Source organism: Rhinoderma darwinii, chromosome 4 (genome assembly GCF_050947455.1).
Source record: "Rhinoderma darwinii isolate aRhiDar2 chromosome 4, aRhiDar2.hap1, whole genome shotgun sequence".
In the NCBI taxonomy this organism is placed as follows: Eukaryota; Metazoa; Chordata; class Amphibia; order Anura; family Rhinodermatidae; genus Rhinoderma; species Rhinoderma darwinii.
Window position 1 is genome coordinate 211,384,818 of NC_134690.1, and position 12,501 is coordinate 211,397,318.

Sequence of the window (12,501 nt, forward strand, 5' to 3'; positions counted from 1 at the left end):
AGATTCTGCAGTTTAGAGAAATATCCCACATGTTGCCCTCGGGCGGTAATGGACTGAAGCACCGGCCTCCGAAGCAAAGGAGCACCTAGCGGATTTTGAGCCCTCTTTTTTATTAGGCACCATGTCCGGTTTGAAGAGGTCTTGTGGTGCCAAAACATTGGAAACCCCCCAAAAGTGACCCCAATTTGGAAACTAGACCCCTTGAGGAATCCATTGTAGTTTTCTTGGGGTGCATGCGGCTTTTTGATCAGTTTTTATTCCATTTTTAGGTGGCGTGGTGACTAATAAACAGCAATTCTACTATTGTTTTTGTATACTTTTTTTTTTACAGCGTTCACCGTGCGCTATAAATGATATATTAACTTTATTCTGCGGGGCGATACGATCACGGCGATACCAGATGTTTATAGTTTTTTTTTATGTCTTATGGCGTTTGCACAATAAAATACGTTTTGTAAACAATCATTCACTTTTTGTGTTACCTTATTCTAAGAGCCAGAACGTTTTTATTTTTCAATCAATAAAGCCGTGCGAGGACTTATTTTTTGCGTAACGAACTGTATTTTCCATCAGTACCATTTTTAGGTACATGCGACTTTTTGATCTCTTTTTATTCCATTTTTTGGGAGGTGAAGTGACCAAACAATTGTGATTGTGGTACGGTTTATTAATATTTTTTTTTACGGCGTTCACCGTGCGGGATAAATAACAAAATAATTTTGTAGTTCAGGCCGTTACGGACGCGGCGATACCAATTATGTATAGTTTATTTGTTTGTTTATATATTTTTATTAATAATAAAGGACTGATAAGGGAAAAAGTGGGACTTTTACTTTTATTACTTTTAAAACTTTTATTTTCTTATTTTTACACATCTTTTTTTAACTTTTTTTTTACTTTATTACTTTGTCCCACTAGGGGACTTGAGGGCAGGAGGCCCTGATCGCTATTCTAATACACTGCACTACATGCGTAGTGCAGTGTATTAGAACTGTCAGCTACTCACTGACAGCAAGCATAGTGGGTCCTGACGTTGTCAGGACCCACTAGGCTTCCGTCTATGGCATAGCCGGACGCCATTGTTTGGTGTCCGGTTGCCATAGTCACCATCGCCGGCCGCTATCGCGTAGCAGGCCGGCGATGGCAGCTTAACCCCTAAAAAGCCGCGATCTCTATAGAACGCGGCTTTTAAGGGGTTAATCAGCGGGGACACAGCGATCGGTCCCCGCTGTAGGAGCTGTGACAGCTGCTGAACAAGACAGCAGCGTCACAGCTCCTGTATGTGTCGGGAGGACGGCAGAAACGGCCGTTACTCCCGAGACGTACTATTACGGCATGGAGCGCGAACGATACAGCTGCCATGACGTAATAGTACGTCAAGGAGCGGGAAGGGGTTAAGAAACTAATACCGGATAGACACACCCAGTTCCTCCTTCCTGGTAAGATCAGTCTACGCCTGTTACGGTATTTAACTGGAGAGCTGGTTTTTAAGTTTAATACTTTAATAAAATTAATTTTAATCGTTCTGTTAGGCTGTGAAATGTTTACAATAATTTTTGAACATAACAATTTGTGATATTAATTGACAGTGATTTCTTTTACTGTTCCATAGGGGAGTGACTTCAATAAAGGTATTCATTTTTTCAATGACTGACAGCATCCCAGACCCGCTGCTGGTTATCATAAATAGGCCCAAGTCCCAAATCAGGGGAAAACGGAGCCTCTGACGCTTACGTGAATAGAGCCTTAGACAAGTTCCTTAAAAAAGAAGCCATTTATTTAAAAATAAACTCGATATTTGTTTACATCAGTTAACCCCTTCGGCCACTTTTGACCTTCCTGACAGAGCCTCATTTTTTAAATCTGACATGTTTCACTTTATGCGGTAAGAACTTCGGAATGCTTTTACCTATCCAAGCGATTCTGAGACTGTTTTCTCATGACACATTGGACTTTATGTTACTGGCAAAATTTGCTCGATACGTTCACTATTTAATTGTGAAAAACACCAAGAAAATTGCAACAATTTGCATTTTTCTAAATTTAAATGTATCTGCATGTAGGACAGGCAGCTATAACACACAAAATTGGTGCTAATTAATATACCATACGTCTACTTTAGATTGGCATCCTTTTTTTTTAACATCTTTTTATTTTTCTAGGACGTTACAAGGATTAGAACTTTAGCAGCAATTTCTCACAATTTCAAGAAAATTTCAAAAGGCTATTTTTACAGGGACCAGTTCAGTTGTGAAGTGGCTTTGAGGGCCTTATATATTAGAAACCCCCAATAAGTCACCACATTTTAAAAACTGCACCCCTCAAAGTATTTAAAACAGCATTTAAACAGAAATTAAAGCAACGTAGTGGTGAAATTTACAAATTTCATTATTTTTTTTTGCAGAAATTAATTTTTTTTTTTTTTGTAACTCAGAAAGTTTTCTTGCGGTGCCAAAACAGTGGAAATCCTCCAAAAGTGACCCCATTTGGGAAACTACACCCCTCAAGGAAATTCATTAGGTGTATAGTGAGCATTTTGACCCCACAGGTTTATTGCAGAAATTATTGGAAGTAGGCAGTGAAAATGAAAATCAACATTTCTTCAAAGAAGGACTAAAGGGGAATAAGCACTGCAACATTTGTAAAGCAATTTCTCCAAAGTAAAACAATACCCCACATGTGGTCCGGAGTGGCCGTTTGGACACAGGGCAGAGCTCAGAAGAGAAAGAACACCATTTGGTGCTCAAATTTAGCAGGAATGGTTTGCAGAGGCCATGTCGCATTTGCAAAGCCCGGAGGGGACAAAACAGTGGAAACTCCCCACAAGTGACCCCATTTTGGAAACTACACCCATCGAGGAAATTATCTAGAGTTATAGTGAGCATTTTGACCGCACAGGTTTTTTTGCAGAAATTATTGGTCGTGAAAATGAAAATCTACATTCTTTCATTGAAAATGTAGGTTTAGCTAATTTTTTCCTTATTTCCACAAGAACTAAAGGAGAAAAAGCACTGCAACATTTGCAAAGCAATTTCTCCTGAGTAAAACATTACCCCACGTAGTCATAAATGGCTGGGTACATCAATTTTGTTTTTCTGCTCTGCCACTGGAGCAGAGCAACAAAAATGTTGGAGTACCAGGTTCGTCGCATGATGGACACCAATAGTGCCCGACAGACCATATTGCCTTATAATGGTCGGACTGGCTCCTTTGTGGTGTCCATCAGTTTACAGCAAAAAAAGTGCAGCATGTTGTGCTACTTTTTCCGATGGAGACTCCGTACAGAGCCTCCAACTAACTTTAGTTTTTTTTTTTTAATTCCCCTATCTTATAAACTATAGAAAATGGTGAAAGCAAACACAAACTAAAATGGAACACATCAAAAACGAATACAAAATATGTACTTTTCATACTCAGAATTGGTTTCCAGGGTACTTTTTGAAATGACAAAAGCGCTGCGAAGGTCCAAAGGATGGAGGCAAAGTATATCCTGATTGTCCTTAGTACGCATCCATGTAATGCCCCGGCGATAAGACAAGCCTACAAGTTATAATAGTGAAAATGTAAATAAAGAAAACGTAAGCTTCTCATTTTAATAATTTCAGTTGCTTTCTCTTTCTGATTTAAGATTAAATTTAAACTCTCCCATGAACATTATGCTTAAAAAAATTTGGACTGAAAAACGGTTTTCTAGTATTTGTGACAGTTACAATAATGGATACATTTTCTAAAAACATACACTTATATGTTCAGACATTTCTTTACCGATCACAAAAACATAAGGGTCACAGTACTAGATCGTGCCACTCACATCCATAGGCTGTGTTTAGCGTTACAGTTTAATAATATTCACAAACCGCTATACCAGCCAACTCTTGGGTGAGATTGGCGGTGTGTCCATAAAAAAATAAATAAAAAGGGGCTACACTCCACTCAGACCCTTCATTCTCATTATTTGTGGTGCTAGGTCATCAATGCTATATTTCAGAAAACACCTTTAACATAATTAAAATAAAAATTATATTCTCACCTGTTAACCCCTTTAGTGAAATGCCTTTTCCTTCCCAGACCTATAAACTTTGAGGGTTTGTTTTTTTTATGGTCCGAGAACGGCACCATTAGATGTACCATATAATGTACTGAAAAACTATGGAAAATTATTTTGTGGGGCTGAATGGGGGAAAAAAACTGAAGGAATCCATTGTTTTTTCATTTTTAAGCCGTAACGATGACAAGTCAACTTTATTCTGCAGGTCAGTAGGATTACGGCAATACCAAATTTATATAGGTTTTTTTCGTGTTTTACTACTTTTACAAAACAAAAACAATTTGTTAAAAAAATATTTGCCATATTTTGAGACCCATAACTTTATATATCCACTGATGGAGCGGTGTGAGGGCTTATTTTAGGCAGGGCAAACGATAGTTTTTATGTGAGTTTTTGAACAAAACTTGATTTTTTTGGGGAAAAAACCCACAGTAATTCTGGTGTTTTTTATGACATTCACCACGCGGGATGAAAAACATTAAAAATTTTAAAATTCCTTACACTTTATGGGCGCAGTGATACCAATTATGTTGGTTTTATTATTTACATTGTTTTACGGAAATTTTTTAGACTATTAATAGTTTTTTGAATATAGTTGAAAACTTTTTTGGTCCCACTAGGGGACATAAACATGTATGTAATATTATACATTATATAATTACTTATGTAATATAATACATTATGACGCTTGCTGCCAGTAGAATGTAAGGGGCAAGTTTAGATCTTCGTATCATATTATAGCTCAGAATCATAGCTTTGGAGTGATGCAATATTTAGGGCTTTGTTTGAAGTCTGGAGTGGGATAAAAAGGTGTGTGCGCGTGTGATTGACAGCGGGAAGAAGTATCCAAACCTGTAAGGGTCACCAAGCCTTCCAGTGACACCAGGGGTGTGATAATTGGATTTTTGTACTCCACATATAATCCCATTTTCGTAATATTCATTGGGGGACACAGCACCATGGGTATAGGCCCTTGCTAATAGGAGGCTAACACTAGTTAGGAAAAAGAGTGTTGGATCCGTCGCAGGCCGCTCATACTTTTTCCACAGACACAGAGATAACCCGTTTGTTATAATCGGTTTGTAAAAAAGAAGAACGAAAACAGCACATCCAGGGTTCCAGTAGAAAAAAACAATCAAAGTCCCAGGCCTAGGATTTGACAGCAAGTCCAATAATCCAATTCTCTTGTTAATATCATTGGGGGAAACAGCACTGTAGGACCTTCTAAAAGCAGTCATAGAGGATGAACAAAGGAATCTAATGTGCAACCCATCTAACATGGACCGCTTCAAGGAAGGCAACCTACCAGGAAAGAAAACGGTGTGAGATTTCGGATAATGGTTTAAGGGAGCCGGGAGAGCTCCCAGAACGAGGTTAAGATCCCAGTGTTCAGACAGATGACGAAGCAGTGAGACGACATGAGCCATAGCTGGCCAAGGATGTCCTTGCCTTGGAATAGAAAGTCAGCGTTTGCTGAAAGAGAGCGGAGATGTGGCCTTTTAGGTAAGCCAGACCCTGATCCAAACCGGAATGCAGAAAAAACAGAATCCTAGGGGTGGAGCAACCAAAGGAATTGAGACTACATTGCTCACACCAACGCTTCGGAATTAGCCATTGCTCTAGCAGCGAAATAGGCTGACTCCTGGGAAGCCTTGAATAAGAATTTGGAGGCATGAATAAAGCCGAAAAACCAGATCAGTCAAGTCCTTCTTTGGAACGCCCTCTGTAAAGCCCTGGTGAAGTGATTTAGACCAGATGCAGCAAGCTTTACTGACCCAGGGAGGAGGTGAATGCTGGGCACAGGACAAAATCTGCCGCCACCCAGGCAGATTTGACTAGAAAATACAATTTATTGTCTAGAGAATTGTGAACAGATGCCGTATCGGACAGTGGAAGAGTAGTGCCAGCAGAGACGCAGCGCATGGTGAATTACAGTGAAAAAAAGACCAGGACCCAGCAGGGACTAGAAAGGGGGCATCTCAGAGCAAAAGCCACCCTGGAGAAGAATATAACGCCCAAAGAGCCCACAGGACTTTTATTTTTTTAAATTAAATATATAAAAGATGTCAGCGGACATGCACTCCTTTAAACTGACAGAACTACACTGTAAGGTATCCACCCTTAAAGCCATAGCACCTGCCAAGAGGGCACCCTGTGACATCTTTGGGTTTGCGCAAGGTCACCTCTTTGGTAACCTCTCACGCATGCAGAAAAAAAAAAAAAAAAAAGTGTTCGGTGACAGGCAGTCGAAGTAGCACAGTGCAGAGTACTGCCTGGTTTCCTGGCACCCGCAGGGGGTTAGTTAGGCAGTCTTCCATGTGGACAATCCACCCTGAACTTAAAAAGGTAAAATAAAACAAAAAAGTGCAGCATACCTGAGAAGCAGGTTGTTTCTGCCTCCTACAGACCTTAGGCTAAAAACGGATTAGCAAAGCCAACACTCTTTCCTGCCCAGTATCCGCCTCCTAGTTGTAGGGACTTAAAATCATGGTGCTGTGTCCCACAATGACATTAACGAGAAACCGAAAAACATTTCTTCATATCACACCTCTGACAAACTAGAGAGGATACACTATGTGCTATTTTAACCCTGCACGTCTTGAACCTCTATTTTTAGGAAATGTGTTTTTAAGGCTCTAACTGGCCGGATTTTTAGCGCCAAACATGAATTTTTATGCTTTTTTTAAATTTTTTTATAATGCAAAATTCCATGAAGACTACAATGAGTTTTAACTGCTGGGTGGCATATTCACAATTTGTCAGGTGTGTTCTTTGAGAGAATATATGGGCATGGGGGTATAATCTGATTTTTTTTTGGGATAATTCAGGTTTTATTTGTTTATGTCAAAAGTGTAAAAATTGTTCCTTCCAGCAGCAAAGGAGTTAAGTGTAGTTAAAAATGTACTCATATCACATAGAATACCTGTTTTAGACAACATTTTAAAAAGCTCTGCAAGTGCTCTTTGCTTTTGCATCAAGATGTGTTTGGCCTCAGATTTTTGCTTCTCCTTCTCTGCGGTCTGGTCTATGGTAAGATTTTGCATCTCTTGCACAGATTCTATTATCCCCTCTGCAATAAAACAATGAAATTAATAGTCAAGACATGTGCAAATAACACAAACACAGATAGTAAGAAACAAAAGTATAAAAAAAAAAAAAAAGACTTATGTCTATCTCAGGTATCTAATCCTGCCAGACTTGGTGAAAGAACATATTGCATACTAAACATAATAAAAATGTTCACTATAACCATGTTTTAGTCTATTTCTACACAGTGTTCATGTGCTCCCCCCTCCCCTCTGTTTTTTCTGTAACTCACTTGAAAATTATACTTAAAAAAAAAATAAAAAAATAGCAAAAAAAATAAATAAATAAAGCTTGTTGGGGAATTGTCAATTTGATTTTTTTACCTGTAAACATATTGAGATTTTCAAACAAGGATGGCATTAGGCTCTTTTTTATGAATGCACTACACAACTGTCTCATTCTTTTAGTCAGCTTTGGAAGGCGGCACTGAAGAGATGCAGATAAATAAATATCCTCTCCACAGTTTAGCTGTTAAAAACAAAATTGCATGATTAAAAACATTAATAAATCATTAGACCACATCTTAAAACCATAATGGCGACATGCTCATGAATTAAACAACCTATAGATGTAGCAGAACCGTCATTTGGTAAAACTCTCACACAATGGGGGAGAGGTTTCAAACCTGGTCCACTGGAAAGGTGGACTTGCCAATGGCAAACAATCAGGGCATTGCTTTTATTTTACCAAGGACCTGTGAAAAATGAGAAGTGGCATCGGATTGCTTGACATGGGCAGCTGCTTCACTTTTCTTTGCACCAGTTTTGGTAAATCTCCCCAAAGAGTTCGAGCAAGGCAGCAACATAAAAGTTAAACAGATTAATCTCGGATACATATTAGAAAGTTTGTCAATCTTTCTCAAAAACAAATCTAGAATTATAAATAAATACAACTAAGGCTTCATTTATATCGGTGTCAAGGTTTTCAGTTCTACTGCTCAGTCACGAGAATAAAAAAAAATCCTCAAGTGCGGAGACATGGCAAGACTGATACTAATGGGTCCCGATAGAACCCATCGACCGGGTTTCCGTCAGTGCATCCGTCGTCTTACAAGAGGAAAGATTGCAGTTTGCTGCGCTATTTCTTCAGGCATTTTTGACCGAAGCCTCTGGGCATGTGGTTCAAAGGCGCCACCCCCAAGGAGAAGGCTTGCGCTAAAATGCACGTTGGGGTGGATGCTGACTGAGGTGCAGACTATCATGTATTGGTAACTGTTCAATTATGTATATTTATTTGCTCTTACATTTTTATTCTCTTTGTAGAACTTGGCCCTTTACTGCATTGTATTTTACCATTTATGTACTTCCTCAGATAATTTACTTTCATTGCGTCTGTTACCCATTACTATTTGTTGTTTACTTCTGTATACCTCTGGATGTAATTCTTTTTTGTGCTGCAGTCGTGTGTCTCATTTTTTTAACCCTGTGTGCTTTCTTATATGAATTTTTGACTACAATAAACACATCTTTTTATGTATTTGCACATTGTCTTTTTGGTAGCATTGCTAAGTATACACTTTGGCCAAAACAAAGTTTCTGCAAAACACTTCTAATTACATTGCTCCCTTATTGCCTTACTGGTAGACTGCTTGTTCCAGATAAGGAAGCGTTCAGTACAGAAGCAAGTTGTTGAACAGCATTTATTTTGACTTTCACGTCTTCTACAGTGGCAGTGACATCCAGTTGATCCTCGTGGACACTTTCTACTAATGCTGAAGAAGAGGCTTCATTCAGAGCTGCTTCAAATTTCTTAATGTATTTAAAAAGTGTTCTGAAATAAAAACAAGACATCAATATTATTCCTAGAATATATAACATATATATTGAAACAAAAGAAAACGCAACATTATAGCAGCTGAAAAGTGTGCAGAACTCATATACTTTATAGCTAGTTCTCCCATTAGTGTACTGATTACCACTACCTAATTTGCATAACATACAGTATAATCACTATATGTATGTGCAAACCTTATTATTTCGGCAGATTGGATACAAGCAAATATGAATCTGTATGAATACTCATCATTTAGACAATTGCTGTAAATGCACTATATATATATATATATATATATATATATATATATATATATATATACACACACACACACACACACACACACACACACACACACTATGTGGATAGAAGTATTGGGACACCTACACATTACACTTCTAGGAGCTTTTATGACACCCAACTTTAAATCCATTGGCATTAAAATGGAGTTGTCATTTTGGTGCAGGTGTTATTGCTAGAGGAGGTTTGGAACTCTGCAGTTATTGAGTAAGCAGAGCGTTGGTAACTTTTATGCGCTATACGTCTCGGCGACATCTTTCTGTAACTGTATTTGCTCTGCCATTTCATGGCTGAGTTTCCGTGGTTCCTAAACGCTTCCACTTTGTAATTATATCTAAGAGGGAAGACATTTCATGAACTGACTTGTTGCTATGGTGGCATCCTATTCCAGTGCCACACTTCAATTCAGTGAGCTCTTTAGCATGATCCCTTCTTTCATAAATGTTTGTAATGGCAGACTTCATGGCTAGGGGCTGGATTTTATACACCTGTTGCAATGGGACTGAAACACTTGAATTTAATGATTAAGAGGTGTACATATACACATACATACAAAATATACACTTTCAGTATATAAACACAAACGACACAGAATAAAATAATCTATTTATGCAATATTGGAGTGAATCTTTTGCCTACAAAATACGGTCTTACCGATGTGTCTTTTCCACAGACTGTTTTACAGACCAAAAACTGACATCATTCCACTTGGTTATTTTCACAAAGTCCTACAAGAATAAAATAGTTAATAACTTGCAAAAATTATAAATTTGTTCAAAAAAGATGAAATTGGTTTTGGCTGGTAAGACAATAATGCTCGGCAGTGGTAGGGTGACACTTTCCAAGAATTAGCACTGCATATCTATTTCTCATTGCTTAGACAGCACTATACCCAATGTAATTGTATCTATGACAACTGCCAATGTGCTAGAAAGACAAATAACCCTTGGAGAGTGGTAAAAGGGCTCTATTAAGACCTGCATCATGTTTTCCATTTTTGCAGGACACATCATGGATATGTTAGATCCATTATGATCAGTCATGATCTGTTTTCTTTACTCCAATGGACTTATAATGGGTTTGCAGCATGCTACATTATTCTGACCTTCAAAAAGAAACAGAACCTGACAGAAAAGAACTAACGCAAGTGTTAGGCTCTTTACCCATTTGGGTAGCCATTTCCCTTGTTCTGCTTGGTCATCAGAGCAGAATGAAAATACAGTAAGAGCAGGATCTGTGGCATAAGGCACACCAACTACGCCTGAAGGAACCTATTGTCTTTAATTGGTTACATTGGGCAACAGTCAAGGATCTTGTCATTTTGATGTACAAAATAGCGCTGCATGCGCTCTCTTTCTTGTCTGGCAAATACCGCAGACTCTGTAAAAAGGCCTTTGACACAGATGTGAACAAAGCCTTACAGATGTAGAGGCTGTGCGGTTTAAAAATGTGCTCAACTTGGTGCTGCTGATGTTATGTAGCGCCCAGTACTCATGCTGTGCTTTTTAATAGATATAGAACAGTGCTTGATCATAGCCTTGGCTGTTGAGTGCAAATATCAACCACAATGTCTTCTGATTAGGTCAATCTACAGAAGACACGTCTATAAATGTTTCTATAAGCTCTTCCAGAGCGGACTTCAACTATTTTACGCATTACATTTTACTTTCCTTATCGGTTTTCTAGGACACCCAATGTTTTAAGATGCATTAAACTAGTTACTAAGTACACATATACATACTTTTAGCTCTTTCTCCAAGGGCTTACGCAATTCATTCATTCTTGCTTCAACAGATGGCAAAAATTGTTTATAATAATGGTAAAGATTCCAGAGCAGACTGCATAAAGAATCTATAACATCAAAACAAAAATAAACCAACACGTATAAAGAACACAAAAGGATGTGTATATAAATCGCAATGTAAAGACCAAACTGCAGTAACTGAACCAATTTTACATACATTGAACATAATAAATGGTCAATTTAGGACTGGTTTCAATGTCAATAAAAATGAACACTTTATTTTACGCAATGACTTATTACATTATTCTGTTATTCAACACTTCAACTGTTCTTAAAGTGGATCGGTCACCTGAATTTGGGCAGCACATTACAGGAACAGCTCTACTATTAGTCCAAACGGTGCAAACAATTTGTTGTGTTTGGCCAATACAAAAAGTGTACAGCTCATCCGCTGTATTTAACAGATTCATGGCTGCCTTGTATACATGCAGATACACGGCAGCATGTCAGTCACTAGTGAGAGGGGTGGGAGGAGCGCCCTCCTCATGAATACCGTTAACTCTTAACTATAAGTCCGCTGTATCCTTTGTTAGACTATTTGCCAAACATCACAATAATTTTGTGTCAGCATCCGGACACCCCACTAAAGACAGCTTAGCTGTCTGTTATACACAAAGAAGTTTAAGCCAGCCATAGAGTTTCACTGCAGTTACCACCATTGTAATAAATTAACTTTTATTAACCAATACGCCTTCTCACGCGGACCACAAACGGGTTTTATTCTGATATATACGCCTTTTGACGGCGCTGGTTCAGAATTAAGGTCATTAAGGTTTAAAATAGGCTGGTCACTAAGAGGTTAAATACATTGGATAAATACGCCAGAGTGGAAGCTGCTCTTTGTGAGTAGCTTTACCAAGAGGGGGACGCAAGGTCTATGATGTCCAAAATAGAGGGAGTACATGGGCACAAGGCATGTGTGGTATAGGGCATATTAACTAAGACAACCCCTTTGATATGGACCCCAAAAAAAATTATTCTCATTTTGTTGAGAAATAACCAACAGATGTAAATTCTTTATATTTTAAACCAGAGATTCCTTTCCTTATATCTGTTAAAACAATAGAAGGGAAGAAAAGATCTTTGATCCAGCGCTTAGAAGTATTTAAATGGAAGCAATGTTCCAAGTTTATTCCAACGATTAAAAGAATCCAAAAGTGCATGGGGATGGTTACAGCAGCCTACGCGTTTCGGACAACACTTCTGTCCTTGTTCATGGCTCGTGTCTGAAACAATGTTAAAACAATGTCATACCTTTCCTGGGGGCTTGTGGTACAAGAAGTACATGACAGTGAAAGACCAGCATTATGTGGAGACGAGACGGGAATTCTCCCAAAGTGGATCCTTCAATAAATGCTTGCAATGTCTTTGTAACAGACTGTAAGGACTGCTCTTGATCGTTCTCTGCATATATAAACCAGTATACAATCAAATGTCAAAGAATTATTTCTGTACCAGGCAAGTGCATGAATGACAAACAATGAATACA

The 12,501-nt window shown here is 38.3% G+C and overlaps 1 protein-coding gene across 8 annotated transcripts in view; it reads right to left on the bottom strand.

Moving 5' to 3' along the window:
- The window catches only part of MDN1 (midasin AAA ATPase 1), a 314,285-nt gene that overhangs the window by 62,877 nt on the left and 238,907 nt on the right, over positions 1-12,501 (bottom strand). For 4 of the 8 annotated variants that reach the window (XM_075862158.1, XM_075862156.1, XM_075862155.1 and 1 more), the window contains exons 70-76: positions 12,267-12,416; positions 10,950-11,059; positions 9,863-9,936; positions 8,713-8,905; positions 7,459-7,603; positions 6,972-7,118; positions 3,414-3,540 (exon numbers count right to left, since the gene is read on the bottom strand). In XM_075862158.1, coding sequence (XP_075718273.1) covers positions 3,414-3,540; positions 6,972-7,118; positions 7,459-7,603; positions 8,713-8,905; positions 9,863-9,936; positions 10,950-11,059; positions 12,267-12,416 — 946 coding nt within the window. Of the gene's footprint in view, positions 1-3,404; positions 3,541-6,971; positions 7,119-7,458; positions 7,604-8,712; positions 8,906-9,862; positions 9,937-10,949; positions 11,060-12,266; positions 12,417-12,501 lie in introns of all 8 variants that reach the window. The other 4 variants (XM_075862153.1, XM_075862151.1, XM_075862152.1 and 1 more) reach the window with 1 other exon arrangement.